This window comes from Astatotilapia calliptera, chromosome 15 (genome assembly GCF_964374335.1).
Source record: "Astatotilapia calliptera chromosome 15, fAstCal68.1, whole genome shotgun sequence".
Taxonomy (NCBI): domain Eukaryota; kingdom Metazoa; phylum Chordata; class Actinopteri; order Cichliformes; family Cichlidae; genus Astatotilapia; species Astatotilapia calliptera.
In genome coordinates, this window is record NC_137436.1 from 26,161,501 (window position 1) to 26,185,407 (window position 23,907).

Consider the following 23,907-nt stretch of genomic DNA (forward strand, 5'->3'; position numbering starts at 1 on the left):
ATCCGTCCCAGATGCTGGCACACCGCGACAGCTCAAGTGCACAGCTTGGTGTGACAGCCCCCCGGCACGCTCCGGGGATGGCTCTAGCACACGTCTCAGGCCTGACACGAGCTAATACTGTACAACCCGGCCGTCTGATCCAGACACACATTTCAGCACACACACAGCTGCCCACACACTCTAACAGTCAGGCACACACTCAGAACTTTAGGAGTGATGGGCTCAATTTGAGCGAGGGGGCTAACACCAGGGGGCCACGGCAGCAATCTCCAATCTTGAGTTTCTTCACACCCTCGCTTCCTGTCCTTTTGCCCTCCATGTCATCTTCTGTTTCTCTCGTAGAAAGTGTTTCACTTCTTCTTCCATCTCAGCACCTGTCTTACACCTATCCTCCTGTCTCACCCTCTGTCTCCACCCTTTCATCCTCCTTTCTCCTCCCCAGCCGGGCGACATGGCCAGCAGCACCTGCTAGCATGATGAACACAGAAATTGGGTCCTTGTCACCCACTCGTCCTACTGTTAGATTCCTGCAGCCCACAGCAGCACAGTCCTTACAAAGACCCACCATACAGCCAGTTGAAGAGTTTATCTCAAACACTCAATCTCTTTCTTTTGGTCAAGTTTCCATGGAGTCCATCCAGTCACGCCTGCTTATTTCTCCTAACCAGGATGAGGTTTTATCACAGTTTACAAACCACTCTCAGCCACAAAATGAGTCTACGTTAGTCGGCGTTTTGATATCTGAGGCCTCAAATAAGCAAACTGCTGGTGGGAGATTATCACATCTCTCTGCTCCATTTAACCCTGCAGATGTTGTTCCAAAGATACACTTTGCTAATGAGCATGTCTCACCTGTGAGCAACAAAGCTCCTGTAATCTTAAGCGCTGTAACAGGCCATCACCCTAATGAGCATGTAACTCCACAATCTGCCCTGAATTCTCTCTCATCTCCTGTTGATATGCAGAATACTCCCTGTCCTATTTCTGAATCCTGTTATCAGCCTGGTTCTGCTACATCATCACAACCGAATGTTGCTCTGGTTCTTCCAACCCCCCTGCAGTCTTCTGACCTTAATACCCCCTCTTCCACCTCCAGATCCCCCACTGGCTTCTCTATCGAGATCACAAATCATGGCTTCATTTCTGGGCTTGATGAGCTCTCACCTCCTGGGAGAGACAACCACACCACAAACACAGCAGGCTTTAAATATATACCTGAGTCTAATTCAACCACTGCTGTGGCACTCCGAGACTCTCCTGTGGCGCCGGCTGCGATGACCAACATCACAGCAGCTAAAGATGCTAGTGCACTCGTAGAAAAAGGAAGTCTGGATGTGTCGGAGGGCAGTATGACAGGCAGCAGGCCAGTGCCGGTGCTCGTGAATGCAGCAGCAGCAGCAAAGTCAAATTTAACCGCCTCAGAGCCAGGTTTGAACTCAAGTCCAAATGTGTCGAATCACAGCAGGAACCAGAGCTCAGGAGGTTTAATGAAGGGGGACGTGAACCAAGACCACGGCACTGGCAAGATCAAAGACAACAATCTCAACTTTTCCCCAACGCCTCCAGCAGCTGCCAGTGGTTGGCATCTCATAACCCCAAAGATCTCCTCTCCTACACCTCCATTCAGAGCTCTCAGTCCATCAGCTAACGCCGGCAGCAGCAGCGGCCTCAAAAAAGCCACGTTGCACCCCAGTCTGGGATCCCCAACAGCAAATCCATCCATCAGGCCCACACTGCCCTGCCGGTGTAAACAACGCTTTCTTTTTACATGTCAGTGTGGACTGCCATCGGGGAATAGTATGTTATGCAGCAACAACTTTGTTGTCATAGAAAATAAAAATAAATAATCAGTAATATTACAAAATTGCAGAAATACAGTATTTAGTCTTCAAGTCTTTTAAAGGATCTGAATCAGAACGTTTTGATTTGAGCAGCATTACAAATGCATACGGACACCTGTGTCCGTATTATTAAGTGTTTTTGTGGTGTTTCCACCTCACAGTGTTCCCATAACCAACTCCATTCAACCAGCCCTCTTTGGTTCTGAAGAACATTACTGGTCCCCATTCAACTTCCTCCCTAATCTGAGGTGACAGTGATTCAGACCTTACCGGCTGATATCATTGTTGGCCCAAAGAAACCAAGCTCTGGCTGCCAGTAACGGATAATCTTATAATAGAATAATCAGAATAATCTCAGAATGACATGTTCAGCTGTTGTACAGTCAGTTATGGGTCAGTCTTTGGTTGAGTTGTAATATCAATGCATTGGTTTAAAAACACAAAGACTTTAAGACTGAATACTCACTTCAGGTGGTTGGGTTTCAGAGCAGGTCAGTAGTTCGAATCATAGATGTCAGTACAAATGCTGTGATTGGGCGGGATTCCCATCAAAGTTGAGACTCGTGATTGGTTTAAAGTGATTCTGGCTCATTGTAGTTCATTAACCATGAGTTTAGCTGACCAATCAGATGTTGGTATTTAGCCTGGTACTTGTAGTGAAAAAAGGGATTGTAGTCTACTTTCTGCCTGTTTTCCTTTCCTCTCTGATAACTGCCAACACCTTTTCTTATTACATAGTTTTTCTGCTTTTCTTATATTCATTTTTCAGTCCGTGCAGCTTCTTGGTGGAGGCATCCTGCTTTGGTGCTTCGCATCGTCCGCATGCTACTTTCTGCTATCAAATCAAATATTCAAAATCAATCAGCGGCACTCTGAAACTCTGAAAAGTATATTTATAACCAAAGATAAGCAGCCTGCAGGATTTCCCTCCAGACCTGATGGAGTGGAGGTCTCATTTCCAGTCAGTAGCATTTACTAACAATTAGAGATATTAGAGAGACATCTCGTGGCCGGTGTCAAGCATAGCAGGAGCATGGAGGGCCCTACAAGGAAGAGCTTAGATGTGCCTCCTCTGAAACCGAAAGTATGCGTTAAAAAGTTTTTTTCTTTTTTCCCTTTTTTTATAAGCTTTAATCAGTTTTGATTCCATTAGTCGTTACTTTCTACACGTATCTGTTTTTAAGGAAATCAATACACACACAAAAACTCAGTTAAATGAGTCTGTGTAACAAGAAATTAATTTTACAGGAAGTTTCAGACCCCAAAACTCTTTAACATTTACATTTCTCCACAGATCTTTAACGTACCTGCTTCATAATTGTGCTCTTTATTCCTTTTTAAGGTGGATTTGTGAGAACGCAGATCAAAGGGTCAAACAATCCTGAGAAAGACTTAAATTGCACAAATCCTGCTTCAACTCCTTGATTTGTGCAGTTTGAAAAAAGAAAGGGGAATGACTGTTCTCCCCTCAGCGCCGACGTTATTGTCCGTCAGGCGGTGTGTTCCCATTTTTCATCATTTTACTTCAAAATGAGATTTTTACATAACTCGATCAGCTCAAACCGCTCGGGCCGTCTCCTGCTATGTGCCACAGGCTCGGTATGAATTAACTGTTGCACATCGAATCTGAAGTGCTCTTCTTTCTTTCTCCTGTGCTCTCACCTTGGTCTGCAGATGAGCAGTTTTACCGATTCGAGTTTGTGGTGGATGACAGCAGATCGCAGACGACACGGGAGACGCTTAAATCAGCCGTGGCTCTTTGGGTGAGTTTTTACTCCACTTATTCATCCATGTCCAGACCTCAGTGAGCGTAACCGTGGCAGCAGCGACAGACCTCATTAGATTTTCTTTCATAATTTTAATTAGTTGAAGCTCTGAGCAGCTTAACTTTATCAAACGTAGAAATATACTAAAATATGATTTTCAATACAAAGTCAAAAAACTGTGTAAAATGTATTTTATTCAAAACATAACACAGAAAAAACCTAAAATTTCAGAACCGCTTCCAGTTATTATCTCCTTAAATGAAACAAAAGGAAGTCTCAGTACAACATAGTTTAATGTCTGTGGCAGCAGCCCTGCACTGGCAGTGATGGTTTTACTGGTTACTCTGGTTGACTGGCATAGTGGTGGTGTAGCTACAGCAGCTAGCAGAAAGTGTATGATGCTGCAGATAAAAATGAAACAACAAAAAGTGTCAGAATATCTAAAAAACAAAAAGATCAAGTGTGCAATTACTCTCACTGCCAGGAGAGGGAGACAAAACAGCCACACTACATGAGTTCAGTAAAACACTGGCACAGAATTATTGAACAGAACTCAAACTTCATCTCCAGGTCTATGATAAACAAGATTAAAGTCATATTTTATTTAATTAAGACTGAATTAAGATAACATGGGAGTGAAAAAAATTTCTGAGCTGCTGAACTTAAAGAAATGAAGATTAGGAGAATACAGAGGTCGGGAGCAAGACTCACCTTTACCTGAACAAGCGATGACTTAGATTTGTTGGAACAGTTTTTACTCATGAAGCAGGTACATAAAGTTTCTTCTTCACACCAATGCGGCAGTTTAATATTCAGTGCTGAGCAGACTTCAAACCCGATCTGTTATTTTTACAGCTCAATCAGACCTTTCAGGACTGGATCCACAAAGTCTACGTGGGCAACATCAGGTAATCCTGCAAACAGCTATCACACAAAGTGCACACGACCTAGGGCAAAGGTGCTTTTGTATGGGTGATGCTGTTTGGGTCTGTGCTCGTTTTCAGCCATTTCACAATAGCTAAAAAGATGAGCTACACCAAGGAGAGAAAAAAAGAAATGGTTAGAAACAGTTAGACCTGTGAGAGCGACAGGTCACGCCAGGATGAAGTTTACTGTCCTGCTCCTGTGAGCACGAGTGCAGATGTGTGAGGTGTTTGAAGCTGAGCAGTAAGGCTCTGCGCTCCTGGGTCATATTTTGAGGTGAACAGTAAAAGTCTGACTTATGTGCTTCCTCCTGGCTGCAGGTACTTTACTGTGTTCATGCATCATTTATCATTTGTAGTCTTTCATCTCTGCTGCTTCTCTTCTTTTCCCTCTCCAGTGTTCAGCTGAGTCCACAGACTGCAGGAAACCTGAGCAGGTAGCATGACTCTGTTTAACTCTGCAGGTTCCTGTCATTATGTGCTCACCACCTCATAGAAGTCAGGTGTTTAGGATGGTAGGTCATTCTGGCATGTCTCTTTTTGCTGCAGCTATGAGTGCCGTGGTCTGCTGGTTTATACCGAGATCATCAACAAGAACCTGAGCCTCATCGATGATGCGTCTGCCCGGCTCAGACAGGGGAGCGTGTCAGAGGGTGTGGAGATCCAGAGCGCCTCTGTGGAAGTCAAACAGATTGGTGAGAAGGTTACACTGAACGCTAAACACAGAAAAATAAGAACCGGAGATAATAAAGAAGTATGGTTTCTGCACATCACTCACACAACTCTCTGGATTTGATTTGTTGTGGATTTTATTGTCTAAAGTCTGTCTGTTCGCCTTCTCTGATCACTCTGTGCCCTGGATGTTTTTCCTGTTTCATTATATGAATGTATGTCTGCTTCAAAACTGTGAAATCACTCCTGTTTTTTTCTGCTTAAAGAAAATTGCCCGTACGACCCGCCTTGGCCTGAAACCAGACCGACCGTTACTGAGTACCAGCCCTGCTTCCCCAACAAGAAATGGAGGACCTGGTAACACGAACACACACAAAACATGAGCTGAATGCAGCCAAACACGAATATTTGATTGCAATATTTCCAGCTCCATATTCTTATTTTCCACTTGACAATAATCCTTCATCATCCTTGCAACTAGCACGTTTGCACAAGTTCAAGGCAAATATTAGGATTTGCACTTATATTCACGAACTGTTATTTATTTCATATCCATCTTTTGTAGGCACTTTGTTCTCATGATCATTGTGAGGTTTTCGTGTTTCAGGGGAGAGTCATTAATCAAGACTGCATGATATATCCCAAAATGTATTTTAAGAACCCCCACTGTGATAAAATCAGCAGTAAAAGCAGCTCATATCTTTTCTTTGTTAGAGTCTGTGGTTTTAATCAGATCTTTCTGAGACACTGTGGTGTTCAGTGAAACAGCATTTGATGTTGATTTATTGACTTAATTCATCTTCCTGTAATGTTATACACCTCATGGTGATCTATGATTTATTAGTATGACAAGCAGGACATCTTCCGACGCCCACGAGTGCCTCAGCATAAATTCTCAGAGGGAAGTGGTCCTTAGTGGGGTTAACTGTGGAGTCAGTGGGGCTAAAGTTCTGGTTATTCTTCTCCTTTTATCACACGTTTCCACAGCAGCATTTCTGTTGAGCAGACTCAATGATAAAGTCTGAACGAAGCAGTCGGACCTTTGAAGAGCGCTGCTGCACACGTACTCCGGACCGCAAACACCAGGGCTAAAATCCCATTTGAACCCTTTAAATGTTACTTCACCATCTTAAAACAGGAAGTAGGCGATGTTATTGTCATAGAGTTAGTGTAGGGAGGAGGTCGGGGCGGATGGGTGGGCTGATAAAGTCAGAGAGTGCTATAACTACCTTTACTGCATGTTGAACTGTGTGTTTGGAGCGACCAGGATTGGGTTTGTTAAGCTGTTGAATATTTAAGCACTTCCTCCACATTCCTCCACAAAACCTGCCTGCAGCAGTGCCGGCTATCTTACTTAGGACTACTTCTTTAAGCTGAGTAATTATATGTCTTATCGATAACCTCTTCTTTTCCCAGTTTAATCAGTTCGATGAACTACTCATCGTACTGGTCAGATCCAGACAGCAGCAACTGCACTGATATCGACTCCATCCAAGTGTCAGCAGGTACGCTCAGACACAAAGTCAATCTGACAGCGGACTGTAGACGTGGCGTGCCGACACCGTTGATTCTAACAATGCATCATTTGCTTTGTGTGTAAAAAAACATAGACAGCTGAATATCTGAGTTGTTTTATTTTTGCATGAATAAAAAAGCAAATACATGATTTTAAATTATTTTATTCCAACTGCCGCAGTTCAGAATAAAAGTATTAACAACAAAGTTAAAGAGTCTGAGACCACAGCGTAGTACAGATTTAAAAATGTTATTTTCCAGTGTGGGAACATTTTATTCACTCTTTGTGCGTTTCAGATAATAAGCTGGGTCACATTTTTACAATATTTTCTGCTCGTCCGTTTCTGATTTGCCCCAAAATGGTATGGTTTGAAATATGTAACATATATGATTTCTGCAAATAATTCGCTTCATATATCAAATACTTATTTACCTATTCTTTTTGACATACGGTCTCTGAGCATAATTGAGCATGTTTTTTCACACCTGTTTGAATATAAATATCTCACAATGAACTATGAAAGATAAAAGCTTTTCTTCCAATAACATTTAATCAGGATCCATAATCCTGCAAAATCAAACATGCAGAATTAATTTAACATAAATTCACAAATATAAAGAAATATTCATTCACTTTTAAAGCTGCTGTGAGTAAATCTGACATTTGTAAAAGAAAAACAAAAATATTAAGATGACCTGTATGAAACTCTAATTTTCACTTATTTTTGACAAATAGATATAGATTTTTGTTCAGTTTCAAGACTTTATACATTAAACTATTTTAAACCTGAATTATAAGTCAATAGACTAGAAATGACACAGAACTGGAAAATGAACCTGAATTTGTGTTTTAATCTGTGATATATCACAAAGTTGTGATAGAAAGTGACAAAATGGAACCATTTGTGTGTTGCTTGAGCAGAAAATGCATCTGATGTAGCGGAGCAGCTCAAAGCGTTCACCAACAACAAGCTGAATGAGAAAGAGGTGAGTGTTTACACTGGCATCTGTTCGCTCAAGCCTCCTGTGACCAGGAGAGTGACTCCGTGTCCTCCTGTCCTCCTTGTCCTCCGTGTCCAGGTGTCTAAAGTGGTGTCAAAGGTGGAACAACTAGTGAACGTATCCAAGATCAACTTCACGTTAGCCTCCAGCATCGTCACCATCATCTCCAACGTCATGAGTGGCTCAGCTACAGTCCCGGCAGCCTCAGACAAGTACAGACTTCTTACTCTGCCCACCTGATATTAAAGTCCTGTTTGTGGCACATTAGTATATGTGAGGGGGGCAAACTCCTCAAGATGGGTGGTGACCATGGTGGCCATTTAGAAGTCGGCCATCTTGGATACAACTTTTGTTTTTAAAGTAGGAAGAGGGCCATGTGACACATCAAACTTATTGGTAATGTCACAATTTAGACCAACTCAGACTGGTTGTTATGTGATGGTTGATCTGCTAAAATCTTAATTTTGTAACCAAAACATCTGAAAAATGTAAAGTTATCACTCACACACCACCAGGAAGAAAGGGTGACTGGAGAAATTCTGCAAATGTCACCAGGTCTGTGAAAATTAGCAGTTAGCAAAGAAACTTTGAAGCATCAGGATGACGATAAACTGAGAATAAGGTGGAGAGTCTGCTATTAGTTTGGATCATCAGTTTCTGATAATTTGATGATTAACTGGAATAAATCGGTGAAAACTGCAAATCATTTGCTGTCTCCATACAAAGTTTTTCACTTTAAACTGAAATTTACATTAAGCATTTAAATTCAGAGTCCAGTAGCTTCTGAAAGTAGGAGATTTAACTGCTCTGTGACAGCAGCGGATGAGTACCTAACATTTGCATAGGAATAAAACTTGAGTTTAGCCTCCTATTGCAGCGAGTTTCACCATAGACAGGTTGTACTGGTTGTGCAGACTGACTCAGACTGGTTGTTATGTGATGGTTTTGTGTGTATTTATTAATCACATGAACATTATTTGCAAAGGTTCACCAACCTATCTGAGAGACCGCAGCAGTTTGGACATAGGCCGCCTTCCACCAAAAGTTCACTCGGAGATTGCAGAGTGCTCCATGCTCAACCTCTGGGCAACCAGCTGATGCTACAACTACTTACAGTTGACCTCCAACAGCAAAACAGTTCAGCATGATCACCGGAACCGACAGGTTGCCCTCAGTTGCGCGGAGGCCGTGTCCCATTTCTACGATAGCAATCAGCTAGCATGTAGTCAGAGTGTTGAAACTTTCTGCCGCTTAATGAACTCTCAGCCACAAAGTTTGCTGGCAGGACGGAAAGTTCAGTATTAAACTGAAACTTAAACGAGACTCACATGTTTGAGTCTGTTTCACATGAATCACCTTCAAACATGATCATTTTCAGCTGCGTTTCAGTCAGCCGTGTTAAACGCCACCTCTGTGTTTCTCACCAATATCTGTCTGGTTTTGCTTCCCTTTGAAATCATCGTAGAAATACTTTGCTTCTCTCTCCTCCTCCGAAGAGCTCTGAAGACCGTGGACGAGCTGGTGCAGAAGATCCAGTTTGATGGTCCGTCCATCCAGATCAATTCCAAGAATCTGGCTGTGGGAATTCTGGCCCTCAACACGACGATGTTCAACGAAACAACCCTCAGCGCCTTCATGTCTCCAAATAAGTCAGACCCACAGGTAACAGCTGGGAAAGTCAAAACTTTCTCCTGTAGAAGGTGGATTTGTGTTTTTTGATTTAGCTTTGACTGTTTCCTGTCCCCTCTCAGATTGATTTTAAGTCTAAGCGGCCGAATCCTTTAGCTCAGGTCACACTTCCCGCCTCTCTGCTGTCCAGAGTCTCTCATGCCGAAGCCGACACACCGTCCAGGATCAGCTTCATGTTCTTCAACAGCCCCAGTTTTTTCCAGGTCAGAGGTCACGGTGTGACGTTCACACAAAGGCTGATGTTTTAGGGTGTCTTAACATGACGTGTTTTTCAGAAAAAGGCAGAAAATGAATTGATCAGCTACGTGGTGGCGAGCAGCGTGGTGAACGTCCCCATCCACAACCTGAGAGACCCAGTGAGGATCGAGATCGCTCATCGCTCTGACCCGGTGAGCGTTCACGTTTTTTCCTTTCTTCTCTGTTCCATTTTTGGACTTTATACACATTATTTATATATTTGCGTCACTCTTTTCACTTCCTTTCTTTGACCTGTGCTTCATTGTGTTGTCTGTTTCATATAAATGACCTTTATGTTTCTCATGTTCCCCTTTTTCTGAGGTTAATTAATACATTTATTAACATTAATAATCCATATTATTGAAACTGTCAGTAAGAATGTAGTTCCTGGAGATGTGCTGAAGGATTTGAAATGACAGTGTCAGAAGATCATGCAGAAATGAGCCAGGTGTGATGGTCACGAGTGGCTCTGATTGTCTGCTTACTTGAACTTGCTGCTGAGTCATTGCTCTTCTGTCCTCTCAGGCTCGTGGGACTCTGGACTGCGTTTTCTGGAACTTCACCAAGAACGGTAAGTCTGTCCGTCGCCTCATCACTCACCTCAAGTTCATCACTGGTCCTCAGATCTGCAGAGAAGGGAGTCGGCAGCTGTTACAGCTCGTCACACCTCCGTCCTGCTGCACTTTTACTTTGACGTTCTGGTCTGGTTGCTCTTTCAGCAGAAAATTCTGGTAAATTTAGCAGCTTTTCAGGCCGTATTACCAACAGATTCAAGTACTGCAGTAATTACTGAAGAGGACGTTTGTGCGCAGTCTTATCTCAATACAGATATTTGGCTTCGGAGCAGCCGCCCTCAAACTTTGCAGAAATATTTCGAGCTCCTGAATCCCGAGCAGTGCTTTATTTATTATAAAAAAACACATTTATTATATTATATTTTATTATTAGAAAGAAATCAATCTTTTCATCTGTTTAACTACACATTTTCATTTTGTGTTGAGGTGACTTTGCTGTAATGCCTCTGTGTCACCACTAGATGGAACTGGAGATTGGAGCAAAGAAGGCTGCAAAAAAAACTCCACCGAATCCACCGCCAACAAAACCGTCTGCCTGTGCGACCACCTCACACACTTCGGTGTCCTCCTGGTAAGACCGCCGTGTTCCTGTGAGTGTGTGTGTCCGAGCTGTCCTCACACACCTGTCACACTGACGTCCTGGCACGGGCGCCGCATACATGTCACGTTGTGTGGATCCTTTCATGTTTTTGTTGTGGTCATGATGGTCTCCATAGTTGCCCTCTGGCCTTCTTTGTTGTTCATGTGCGTTTCCTTCATTCATGTAGTCGTTGCCGTCTCTCTCTTAAGGACATCTCTCAGACTTCGCCCTCCATCGATGAAAAGAACAACAATATCCTGACCTTCATCAGCTACATTGGCTGCGGGATCTCCGCCATCTTCTCTGCTGCCACGCTGCTCACGTACATCGCCTTCGAGTGAGTCCACCGTTCGGCTGCAGTATGAACCCTCCAGCTTCCAGTGCCTGGCTATCGTCTCTCCTCATCCGTGTTTTCCATCAATGATGTCATTGTTTTTTGGTGACAAAAGCGAGTCAGTCTGTTAAAGCAGAACTACACAAAGTGTTGGAAGACAGTCTAGATTTCCATCATCTGTAGTTTCCTTGAGTTGTTCCTCCCAGAGTGTGAAACACCGCTGCTCTGTCGGAGCTGATGGTGTCTCACAGATGTGCACGACATGTCCTTTGGCTCCAGTGCTGTGACCTCTGGGTTTGCAGTAAAAGCAGCATGGATCGCTCTCTTTCAGCTCTTAAAAAGCTGCATTAAGCTTGTAAAAGCACTTTGCAGAGACAGAAGGACTAAAACAGTGTGATATAAATGCCACTCCTTTGTTTCTCTTGGCTTCGCATTTAAATCCCAGAGCCAAGCATCACTGTTCAAAGTGCAGGCTGTTTATACAGAATCTGTTTAAACCCAAACCGTCATCTTTCCCAGGTTTACATGAGTGCAAACGACACTAATCAGCAGAGCCTGTTGTCCCAGGTGTGAACACCTGTACTCCGAAAAGGAGGCATGGGATGGTGTGGAGGACAGAGGGTTGCGTGCATCACTGTTATCACTTTTATCAGTGATGTCAGTGATGCATGAATAAAGACATTTAGTGTGTTTTTAGCTCTGTGTTGGGTAAATGGAGCGCACATGGGTCACGCTCACGGTGCTCTGAAGGCTTTCAGCTCGAATGTTGTGAATCACCAATAAATTTCAAAGTCACAGAAAAATTTGGAGCAGGAAACCAGAGAGAAACTTGAGAAACTCTTAGCTACTGCATGCGGCTTTGACTTGAATGAGAATATTCGGAAAAAACTGCAGCAAATATATTTCTCGACAATATCAGAATGTAACCACGCAGAAATTTGTGCTTTCCTCCTCTTGTCCTTACAGGAAACTGCGACGTGACTACCCGTCAAAGATCCTGATGAACCTCAGCACATCCCTGCTGTTTCTCAACATGGTGTTCCTGCTGGACAGCTGGCTGAGCACCATGAAAAACGATGGGCTGTGTAAGGCTGTGGCCATTTTTCTCCACTACTTTCTGCTGACCTCCTTCACCTGGATGGGGCTAGAATCGGTCCATATGTACATCGCTCTGGTCAAAGTCTTTAACACCTACATCCGCCGGTACATCCTGAAGTTCTGCATCGTGGGGTGGGGTGAGTCGCCCACTGATGATCCACACAGACCCACAAAGACAACAAAAGATCATGAATAAAGTAAAAGTGTCCAACATGGTTTAGCATTTCTCTGCATCAAGAATAATTTATGATTAATAATTACTGAAGCTCCTACTGTTGTGCACAAGTCAAGTCTTCGTTTGGAGGTGGATTTGGTCGGGAACTCTGTGAAGCTGCGGGTGTCTCAGGGCAAAAACACACAGCACAGCTTCAGCTTCATATCATTCCTGTTGAATATGATTAATAATCTCTTACAGACAGGTCTAAGTGCATGTAAACCTGAACAGATGTGCACCAGCGTACCAAACATTCCTCCGAGAAAATATCTTCTGAGATTTATATCATCCTCCTGAGACTGGAGATGCAATTTTAATTTCTATGAGCTGTTTGGGATTAAATGGCGCTGATATGCACAAAAAAATTAACTAAAAAAAGGAGGCCGTTACCTCGTTAGATAATTGTTGAATACTTTTCTGTCTTGATATGAGGACGTGGGTTTAATTTACAAGATAAAACAGTTTGATGCCATTTCAGTCTGTGATTGTGATGCAAGTATAAGAGACCCGGGAGACTGACGTTAACGTGCGGACGGCGTGCTTTGTGTGTTCCAGGTCTTCCTGCTGTGCTGGTTGTGATTGTCGCTGCGGTGGAAAAAGACGCATACAAAGCAGTAGAATACAAAGGAGGGTCAAAGTTGTAAGTGTGCCCAGAATCTCAATAACAGGTCTACAAACCACGTCACTAAATATGGACGTGATGATTTCTTGTCAGAAAAATCAGGATTTGATTAAGTCACTGAATAACTCATTTATCAGAGTGTTGCTTAATCAGTCAGTTAGCTAACAAAAGAAAAGCCTTGTTACATGCAGGCATCATCGTTAGCACAACTGCTCCACGGTGCCAAGTTTATGATGAAAGGACAACAAGTTGTTCAGGATTCGAGTTAAAAACTGCTGTGTGCATGGCGCTGACGTGCTTGAGCTCCTGCAGCTGATTCTGTCTGTTATCCTGCAAAACTCGCAAAAACGATCAAACTGAACAGCTGCACAAAATCTCACCTTAAGCAACCCTCAGTCCTCAGGGTTTGCTATAACGGGATGACCAGTGCACTTTCACTTCGTTTTAGTTTACTGCATCTCAAATTGATTAAGGCTGGATTTAGTTTCATTATAATAAAGTGGCTGATGTGTGAAAAAACCTTAAATCCCTCTTTAATAGTTTGAACGGGCATGTGTGTGTTTCCTTGTCAGCTGCTGGATTACCAATGACGCCGTCTTCTACACCACCTGCGTCGGTTACTTCTGCCTGGTGTTTCTGCTCAACATGGCCATGTTTGTCGTGGTGATGCTGCAGATCTGCGGACGCAACGGCAAACGCAGCAACCGCACGCTGCGGAAAGAGGTCTGTACTCATGCCCAGTGATCTGGACTAAGACTGTTTCATGATTTAAAAAAACTTTCTGTCGGTTGTAATAACTCTCTGAATTAAAAGTTAACCCTGACATTCCTGTAATATAATAACAACCATATCATAACAGGTGTCAGCAGCCTTAAGGCTCTGTCAGTTTCTCATGTCTGCTTCTGGAAAAGGAAGTAAACTAAGGAGACAAGGAAAGGAGGGAACGTTTAACGCTTTAAAATTCTCTCCTGCTATGATCCAGGTTCTCCGAAACCTACGGAGCGCCATCAGCCTCACCTTCCTGCTGGGAATGACCTGGGGGTTTGCTTTCTTTGCCTGGGGACCGGTCAAGCTGACGTTCATGTACCTCTTCTCCATCTTCAACTCACTGCAAGGTGAAGTGACCGCATAGCGTGATAGTGTGAACATGTTTAATCCGTGTGCTGAGTTGTGTTATGTGTAAAGATAAAAGGTTATAGAGCAGGTTTGTGCAGAGGCGATAACTGTAAAGTGACCCAAGCAGTTATTTTTACCTGTCAGCAGGTCTGCTGTGGTAGAATAACTCATTCTGTTTCTATCTGTCTGTTTTCAGGCCTCTTCATATTTATTTTCCACTGCGCCCTGAAAGAAAATGTGCAGAAGCAGTGGAAGAGATACCTCTGCTGTGGCCGATTCAAGCTGTCAGACAACTCAGGTATCCCATCTGTCTGTCTGCCTTTTTCAGGTCAAGGCCAGTTCACGTCTCCCCTCTCAGGTCTGTCTGCCGGACCCCAGAGAGGTTCCCACGGCAGCATAAAAAAAGAAATAAAAGGACGTTTTATTAAAAATATAAAAGCTAAGTCGCCACGGCTTCATAGGTAATAAAAAAGATAAACCCAGGAACTCCTCCAGGTGCGCTCAGTCTCAGGATGTGCTGTCCGGGTGCCATTTCATTTAAGAGAAATCACTGAGTTTCACTTGATGCCAAAAAATTACTGTGCAAAAGTCTCCAACCACAGATAAAGTTTTGCTTGGAAAATAGAAAATAGATGCATAAATACACAGAAATACAACCTGGAGAGCTGGATGTTTGCCTGTTTCGGACATCAGAGGCAGATACTATTCATCTTCTTTTAAAACAGGTTCTTTCCTCAGATGTCTGTCATGTGTAGACATGACACTGATTCATGACTTTAAGCAGGCGAAAGATCCAGTATTTACTGACTGTTATCAGTCGTGTCCTGAAAAGTCCTCTTTACGTGATTGAACTCACAAATCCAAAGAGCTCCACTTTAGTGCCAGCAGTGCTTTTATGAAAGGAGAGAGAGGATGGATGCTCCAGCCCTTGCTTCGCTTTAACATGTGAAGGTTTTCAGTGAGTGAACACGTCTTTCACGTGGACATGTGTGAGATCCGTTTATTCACTTATACAGAAACATCTCTGAATGTTTCAGCCAAAACATGTTTGGAAAGAAACAACTCAAAACGAAGCTTTATTTAATTTATTTTTCATTTGATAAAAATCCAGATTATGATGACTTTTTAAACTTGTTGGAATGAGTTCATGATACATGTTTGTGTTAAAGCCAAAATCTCTCAGTTCAGGTTCCCTAAAAACATCCTGAGAAGCTGTGAAAGTAAAAGTTAGACCTGCTTTTTTATGTTCTGCTGGCAACTCTTCAGTCTGATGGGACAGGATTTTCCTTTTCTCTGTTTTGGCAACAGTTGGATGGGTTATCAAAACCACAGATTATGTTTCTCCCTCATTGGAGAATTATTTAACTGGAAAAGGAAGGAATCATTTGTAATGGTTTCATCCACCTGTCCACATTCTTTCCAGGCCAGCTGAATTTAAACAGGTGTTGTTGGGAATTGTTCTAAACAGCTGGAAACGGAATGTTTAAAGGTTAAATATGCATAATGACAAGATGTGTGTTATTCAAACATCCTGAACATTTTTAATCTCAGCAAATTAAACTTCAGTTGCAAAAATCCTGAAAATGGAAATAGTGCAGATATAGTTCATGTTGACTGTGAATTGTTTAGTCAAAATCTAAATTTGTACATGTTCCTCTAGAAGAAAAATGTGGAGAATTATTAGAGAGGTCCAGTAATTGTGTCTGACACTGAACTTCAGTAAAAGTGAGGAACATTAACATTGAAGAAAAAACCCTACAACACATTGTGTCCCACTGATATCGTCTCTAAAAATCTGGAGATAATTGATTGTTTCTCGCGTGCAGACTGGAGTAAGACAGCTACCAACAACACCAAGAAGGTGAGCTCAGACAACCTGGGCAAGTCTCTGTCCTCCAGCTCCTTTGGCTCCACCACCGCCAACTGGACCTCCAAAGCTAAAGCGACGCTCAACCCGTTCAAACGACATAGTAACACAGGTGAGACCCGCTCAGAAAGGCCCTCGCAGCACAAACGCTCTCATACAGTAATTACTTAGAGGAGACTGTGAGACCGAGAGGACATGGAAGCAAAGAGAGGAGAAACATCCAGCGTGAGTTAGTCTGAAAAGAAAACCACCACCCTGTTTAGACAGCTTGTCTGAAGTCCATTGCTCTTTGTGAAAACACCGCTGCACATACTATGCCTCAGAGCTTTACTGCTTTAATAACACTTGTATATGTTAGCATGTAGCCTATGGCAGGCATGAGTGCGTGGACCAAATGTTCCCCTTATGCTGCGCAGCACTACTATGTAGTAAACAAGTTTGCATGCAGACTCCAGTGTTTTCTGTCCTGAATATGAAGATGAAAGGAACTTGAATCACCCCCTACTGTGGAAGTTAGTGTAGCTTATCACAACCCCGAAGCAAAAAGGCCTGTTTGATTCCATCATAGTTATATATTATAACGTCCTGCTCAGTAACAATCTCTGTTATTAATCCACCTTTCTCCTTGAATAAATTAGAACATCTTTAAATCACTTTCACTATTTAATGAACGGGATGATCCATAATAGTTGTTCAGTGACTCGGTTTGAAGGAAAGACTTTAAGTGCCAGTTAAACCCATCTGCATGCAAACTTGACTCCACTTGAAGATCAGTTCCTTTTTTCCGTGATTGTTGCAGGTTTGTCACTGTTACCATGAAAGCCTGTGTAATATCTCCTGGTACGTGATGTTGATGTGTGTGCCTCTGTGTTTGCTGTGTAGACAGCTATTCCAGCCAGTAACAAGAATGGAGGACCAGTGGAGGTAAAGCCTAAGCCGATTAGAGGGTTGTGCTCCTGCTTCCAGCATCATGTGATCTGATCTGGGTTTCCCAAAATGCTTCTGCTCTAAAATTAATCTGGAAATCCAAATTCTAGATGATGTTTAATTTGGTGTCTTTAATCCAAAAGAGGAAAACGTTCAAAGGTTTCACTAGCAGACATTTTGGGAAAGCAGCCACTGTGATTGTGCTGTGATTGTTTGGTTGCCATGATGTCATACACGTCCCTTGTTCCCCACCCCTGAGATACTCTGTTATAAGTGAGAGCTCAAACTCAATCCACTCATTCATATTTTGGCCTCAGGGTGCCTCGGGGTGCAGAAACAAGCGCGCCGTGTCGGGCTGCTTCCGAGCCGACATCTGCAATGTGTTTAATGATTTTGGATTTGTGCGAATTTGTAATAAGAGCACAGTAACACCAGGCTAACTCTGTGGTTCACATTAGAGTGAGTAACTGATGTGATTTCTTGTGTTTGCTCATTAAATTAACACCAAATGTTGAGGATGTCAAACACTCTGTTTGAGTCCCAACATTACACGATGCGACTGACTCCCAAAGAGACTGAACCTCTCTCTCTCTCTCTCTCTCTCTCTTACTGATTGTGATCACATTAAACATCTGCTCTCAAAATCAGAGAGGTGCAACACTTCCTACAGTTTAGTTTAATTACTTTAGGCACAATTGTATAATATCCCCAAACCATTTGTGGAAGGCTCTGACACTCATCCATGGAGTAGAATAAGCACGTTCCAGCAGGCAGAACTCGAATGTGTTTTCTAAGGATATTAAAGCTATTACTTCTTTATATATTTAAGCTGTGACAGAGACTGTGAACAACCACAGTTGAGTATAACCCACAGATTAGCACAAATTAACACAAAATTAACCCAAAGAACAAGCTCGATATTTGAAATTGCAGTAATATAATTACAAGAGGAGTCACAGAAACTACAGTCACCAGTTTTTTTTACTCTTAAAAGTGGAAAATCTAATGTTTGTTTTTTAACTAATTATCCTAGATGGTTAACATGGGCTTCGGTGCAGTGAATGATGTATTGATTCCAGGTTAACTCCAGGTTAGTTTGAGTAGATGGACGGGGTCTGGTTATACTGGTTATACTGGTTGTGTCTAAAAAAAAATCGGTGTGTGCAAGATGGTGCAATATGGAAACACTTGGCCGTCTTTGTTAAATCCAAGAGAAGCGTAACGTTTTGGCTGCCCGACTCTGATGACTTAACTCATGTGAGCGTACAATAATGTTAAACAGCGAGGTTCATCAAGTTCATCAAGTTATTTCTAATGTTATTGTTTGACTGTGGTTTACAGTTCTAGGCTAACCCCTGTCAGCTTGCCACATATCAGCTATAATAGCTATATTGGCCATTTGGAGTAACTTTATATTGCGTTTGCTACTGGCATTGCATTTAAGATTATTTGAGGCTAAAGGTGACATGAATAAACTTTTTATGTTGGCCACTTCAGATAGATCCATAAGCCTTGATGTTATTGATGTCGTCAAAAACTCAGTTCATTCCACGACACGCGAGCCACGCCTGTTTCTGAATTTCCAGAATGAAAATAACTGCAAGTCCATCGCAGATACTAAGATTAAGTAAGGATTAAGTAAAGGACTCTAACCTATGAGAGTGGGGGAGGAGGAGCTTTGGACAGTGAGGGGAAAGAGAGGAGATTTGCAGGAGGAAGCTTTCAGTTTCCAATTTCTTGGTTCACCTTTTTCTAATGTTACACAATTGCAGCTTTAAATGCTAACGTGCATGCTCAACAGGTTTGATTTTATGCTCCCTCTGTGCCCCCCCTCCCTCTGCCAGTCAGAAGATTAGGAAACTTTTCAGTTGGACATGTCCTTTCACTTTTCACTCTCACATGATCTGCGACAGCCAAAAGGAATGACTAATGTAATTCCAGCTGTAGTTTAACTCTGTGTACATGATGTGTTTAGTGTTATGGACTGAATCCATCTTTAAGTAATTTACTGTGTTTCCATGTGAAACAAAAAGACCCAAAGCAATCTTAAAACCACAGGAGAAGTAATTTGTCTGTAACAAATTTCACAACATGTTGTTTTGTTCCCACTAACATTAAAAAAAATCTGGTTCGTTTTGACCGCTTTATAGATCTCACTGTTCTCTGGGCTGATTTGGCAGTCCTGAAATCTGGACTTCCCCTTCTCTCGAGCACAGCGTACTCCCTGTGCGGCCATTGTGTCAGTCAGAGTCAGCCCGAATGGCAAGGGTAAAGTTGAACAGGTAAAGTGTCTCAGCCGCTGCATTATATCTCCAGGTGAGCTGAGAGAACAGGTGAGGACAGATCTTTAGTCTCTTTGGGAGTTTGGAGGTTTTCGCCAAAGCTGTGATGTCAGAGTTTCTCCTTCAAACTGGCCACATTCACTCTGAGCTCAATTAGTACTCTTACTTTCATTCCCAGCGTTCCCAGCCTCCTCTCCACAGACAGCTGGGACTGTGTGGAACTGAAGAACACGCAGAGCCTTAATGGAAAGAATGAAAAGAAGTTTTTCCCTTTAATGCCAGCAACATGTTTTAAAAAGCTGAGGCTCTGAGACTTTTTCTTACTAAAACGAGCAGGAGAACAACGTTGTCTGCATGGAGTTCACTGCTGACTCGTGCGGTGAACTCAGAACCGTCCGTGCTGAATCTGTGTGCAGAACAGAGCTGATGATTTAAACCCCAGTAGTCAGGAGCTGAAGAGTGAATGGAGCCACTTTAAAGGTTACTGTTGTTCAGGGAAAAGTGCTTTCTGGAACATCTTTCAGACAGTCAACAAATATCTTTCATGGAAGACGCTTTGGGGAATCCACTCATGAATGATGCTGAATGATGCTGAATGTTGCCTTAGCTGTTGCCTCATGGTTCCTGTTCAGGTTGTGTGCTTTACTTTGGGGACCTGACACGTACTTTGGGGATCATGCTGCTCCATTTGTGTCAGCGTAGTGATCTGTCTTGGTGTGTTTGACCCACAGGAACTGATGCACATGGAAGCTCCAAACAGGATATTTCTCTCACTCTGTGATGGTCACACACACACGTGTGGTTGAAATCTCATATACACATTCCCTTACACACTTCACCACATTATTGCATAAATGCTTTGCAAGCTACAGACCTATGAGTCAAACGCCAAGTCCAACCTTCCATCCAGCACGCTGCCAATCCTTTTATTTATGACCTTCATCGATATGTCTCATTGCGTCCCTGCACGATTAGATCATCCCTTAAACCGCTTGGAAAATATTGGAAAATACTGTCATCGTGCACAGTAGTCTACACTAGTGAAAAATTTGGACCCTGTTCTGGATTCAAACCAAGCCCAGGACAAATAAATCAATTATTTCAAAATAGAATAATAAGCAAAACTGAACATGTGGGACTAAAGCAGACCCAAAATGAGCATGGTGTTCCACCAAGATAATCGGTTCATGACTCCCACACCCATCTTATCTTGATGCTTGACTATATAATCACAGCTGACAGTGTAATGAGATGTAGTGGCCCCATCACACTCCATCATGCTGTGCTGCAGTCAGTATTTTATTATCTTCCAGTAAGAGAAAAAACGGTTATTAGACATTTGTCACGACAGAGGATGAAATCATTTGGAGTGGCAGTGTTTCAAAGTTTAAAGCCATCAAACCTGCGGGTGTGTGGACCCCCTGATATATATTTCACTGTCTCTCCTTTACAGTACTGGAAAAACACAGTGAACCATGTCCTTGAACAGCTCGGCTGAGCACCAGCTAATGGGAGTTTCATTACTATGACCATAATTATTATGCTAGCCCATAATTATTCATACCCCTGGCATATTTTGACCTAAAGTTATTTTTATTCAACCAGCAAGGGGTTTTTTGACCAGAAATGACAAAGGTGTTTCCCAAAAGATAATAAGACGATGTACAAGAGGAATCATTGTGGGAAAAAAATTTGAGCAAAAGGTTTCATGTCCAGAATTATTCATACCCTTCTCAGTAATCAATACATAAGCCTTTATTGGCTAGCAATCAAACGCTAATTGCAGACCAGCTTTTTTGCACGTCTACACAGGCATTTTTGCCCACTCGTCTTTAGCAGTGAGCTCCAAATCCTTCAGGCTGGAGGGTCTTCTTGCCATCACCCTGATCTTTAGCTCCCTCCACAGATTCTCAGCTGGATTCAAGTCAGGACTCTGGCTCTGTTGAGAATCTTCATGTATTGCTCTTTTTTTCATGGTGCCATTTACTTTGATTAGGTTCCCTGGTCCACTGGCTGAAAAACATCCCCAAAGCATTAGGTTCCCACCACCATGTTTGAAATTGGGGATGGTGTTCTTTGGGTTAAAGGCTTCTCGTTTTTTTACGCCAAATGAAGGAAACATCATTGTGACAAAACAATTCCATTTTTGTTTCATCTGACCATAACACAGAAGACTAGAAGTCTTCTTCTTTGTCCAGATGAGCATTTCCAAAGGCCAAGCGAGCTTTTGTGTGCCTTTTCTGGAGAAGTGGCGTCCTCCTTGGTCTGCATCCGTGGAACCCAGCAGTGTGCAGTATCCGTTGGACTGTCTGCCTTGAGACATTGCCACCAGCAGAGCCCAGATTTACCAGGATGGCCTTGGTGATGATCCTTGGATTCTTTTTCACCTCTCTCACTATCCTCCTGGCCAACACAGGTGTCACTTTTGGCTTCTGACCACGTCCTTTGAGATTTTCCACAGTGCAAAACATGTTGTGTTTTTTAATAATACTTCACACTGTAGCCACTGGAACTTGAAAACATTTAGATATGGTCTTGTAGCCCTTTCCTGACTTGTGAGCAGCTACAATGTGTAACTGCAGGTCCTCACTGAGCTCCTCTGTCTTAGCCATGACTGTCCACAAACCAACTGCAGAGAGCTGCTGTTTTTTACCTGTTGAGTTGATTAAAACAGCTGTTCCCAATTAATTAGGGTAATTAGGATGCTTTAGACCAGCTTCGACTATTCGGAATGGTATAGAACTTTTGATTTTCCCAGAGACTATGACAGTTTGTGAAGGGTATGAATAATTCTGGACATGGCACTTTTTGCTGAAATGTAAATAAAAGCTGAGAAATTTTTTTTTTTCACACAATGATGCCTCTTGTACATCGTCTTATTATCTTTTGGGAGACTCCTGTGTCATTTCCTGTCAAAAAACACTTGCTGTTTGCATAAAAGTACCTTTAAGTTAAAATTTGCCAGGGGTATGAATAATTATGGGCTTGACTGTATATATTCACTACAATTCTCTTCTTGTGACTCACTTGATGAAATTAAAACCAACCAACAGCAAGATGTCAGTCCCAAATCTACAAACAAACCCTCAAAGCCTGTGAGGAACCAATACCATCCCAACAAAAGCTTGTGTTTTCTCTAAAAACACAAGCTTTTGTTGGGATGGTAAGCATGCACTAGCTAGCATAACTCCAGGAGTTATGCTAGCTAGTGCATGCTTACTTTAGCCAAAAGTAATGAGCATCTATGCTGAAGGAAGATGTCTTTTGTCATGCAGTGAGAGTGCTGGCAGTGGGATTTAGAGAATCATTGAAGTGACTTTGGTCCTCATTGATGACTGCTGCAGTGAGTGGCATGTTACTGATAAGCTGCATAAAGTGTAAAGGATGCAAATGGGAACATGTTCAGTGTGTTCCACAGCTGTGCCATCGCTGTGCTCGTCCAGACGTTTGCATCCAAATGGGGACAAAACACTGTAATATGTTTAAGTCTCAGACATCTTTATAATGCTGGCTTTGACTCTTTTATATGCACAAAGTTTAGTTTTAAGAAGGAAAGAAAAACCACTCTGTGTCAGATATCCTTGTCTTTTGAGGGTCCAAATGACCTTTTTTGCTTTTCTGTTCCCATTTTTAAAAACCTTTATAAAAGTATTTATCTGCAGACATCTGAACAGCTCTCGGTTGATTTTGGGTTCCCCTCAGATTGGTGTTTGAGACTAATTTTACTGGAATGTTGATTAAGGGTTTTTGTTTTAGCTCTTTTGTCAGATTTAATGTGGGTTGATGTGTAACCTTATGTCACCCTGTATCTGAAATCTATTGTCAAGTTGGAACTAAGATTAGAGCTCAGACACGTCATCTTTTGCCTGCTGCACTAAAGCCCAGTATTTACTTTGAAGGCTGCTTTTCCTTTTTCCAGGTAGGCAGCCTGGTATCTTGCGAAGGCCAAATTGAAACCCCACGTCCTTCCTCATAGCCTCACTGATATCGCTGTGTAGCTCAGCCAGACCTAACATATGGAACTACTGAATGATACATACATCCTCCATTAACCGAGGTGCTTGTGAAGCATCTGTTACTGTTTCCAGTCAGATTTGACTGATAGGAAACCTCCACTGTGTCCTGCCTGCACCATGTGAGTCCACAAAGTTGGGATACGGTGAGACGTGGTGCAGAGATTAAAACTCAGATGAGCACGTCAGGCGAATCATGGACAGCTTTGGATGCAACACTTGGTTCGCCTCCAAGCAAAACAGAAAATACTTTCCAACCACCGTCTTTTTCATTTTATTGGCAGTGTTGTGTACAGAAATTGTCAGAATGTCTCAGCCAGGTCCAAGCCACTGAAGAACTGCAGATCTCGCATAGTTCGAGGACTTTTCACTGATTGTCTATTTTTAAAATGTTTATGTGTGTATCAGCTTCTTTGACCCGTCGCCTTTCCCGAGGTTCTCTCCAGGGGTACCTTTTCAGGTGAAACTGGATTACACCTTTGTTATCAAGCACAGACATGCTGACAGAGTAAGGGGATACAGTTTGAGTCGGTTCTTAGTCAACAATCACTTCTTTAACAGTATTTGCAGTAAAGAACAAAAAGTTCTAAAGTGAGGAAGGAAAATGGAGGCCAACAAAAAGATAATGGAGTGC

General features: G+C 42.5%; 1 protein-coding gene across 3 annotated transcripts in view; it reads left to right on the forward strand.

Annotated features, from left to right (window-relative positions):
* Nucleotides 1–23,907, forward strand: part of adgrg6 (adhesion G protein-coupled receptor G6) — a 104,988-nt gene that overhangs the window by 74,062 nt on the left and 7,019 nt on the right. For 2 of the 3 annotated variants that reach the window (XM_080290086.1, XM_080290088.1), the window contains 20 exons: nucleotides 3,516–3,604; nucleotides 4,463–4,515; nucleotides 4,929–4,967; nucleotides 5,080–5,225; nucleotides 5,469–5,559; nucleotides 6,619–6,707; nucleotides 7,640–7,704; nucleotides 7,798–7,931; nucleotides 9,216–9,381; nucleotides 9,471–9,611; nucleotides 9,684–9,797; nucleotides 10,171–10,216; nucleotides 10,682–10,791; nucleotides 11,010–11,137; nucleotides 12,101–12,369; nucleotides 13,002–13,086; nucleotides 13,641–13,791; nucleotides 14,051–14,183; nucleotides 14,381–14,482; nucleotides 16,011–16,163. In XM_080290086.1, the coding sequence (XP_080146212.1) occupies nucleotides 3,516–3,604; nucleotides 4,463–4,515; nucleotides 4,929–4,967; nucleotides 5,080–5,225; nucleotides 5,469–5,559; nucleotides 6,619–6,707; nucleotides 7,640–7,704; nucleotides 7,798–7,931; nucleotides 9,216–9,381; nucleotides 9,471–9,611; nucleotides 9,684–9,797; nucleotides 10,171–10,216; nucleotides 10,682–10,791; nucleotides 11,010–11,137; nucleotides 12,101–12,369; nucleotides 13,002–13,086; nucleotides 13,641–13,791; nucleotides 14,051–14,183; nucleotides 14,381–14,482; nucleotides 16,011–16,163 (2,304 nt within the window). Of the gene's footprint in view, nucleotides 1–3,515; nucleotides 3,605–4,462; nucleotides 4,516–4,928; nucleotides 4,968–5,079; nucleotides 5,226–5,468; nucleotides 5,560–6,618; nucleotides 6,708–7,639; nucleotides 7,705–7,797; nucleotides 7,932–9,215; nucleotides 9,382–9,470; nucleotides 9,612–9,683; nucleotides 9,798–10,170; nucleotides 10,217–10,681; nucleotides 10,792–11,009; nucleotides 11,138–12,100; nucleotides 12,370–13,001; nucleotides 13,087–13,640; nucleotides 13,792–14,050; nucleotides 14,184–14,380; nucleotides 14,483–16,010; nucleotides 16,164–16,933; nucleotides 16,976–23,907 lie in introns of all 3 variants that reach the window. The other variant, XM_080290087.1, reaches the window with a different exon arrangement.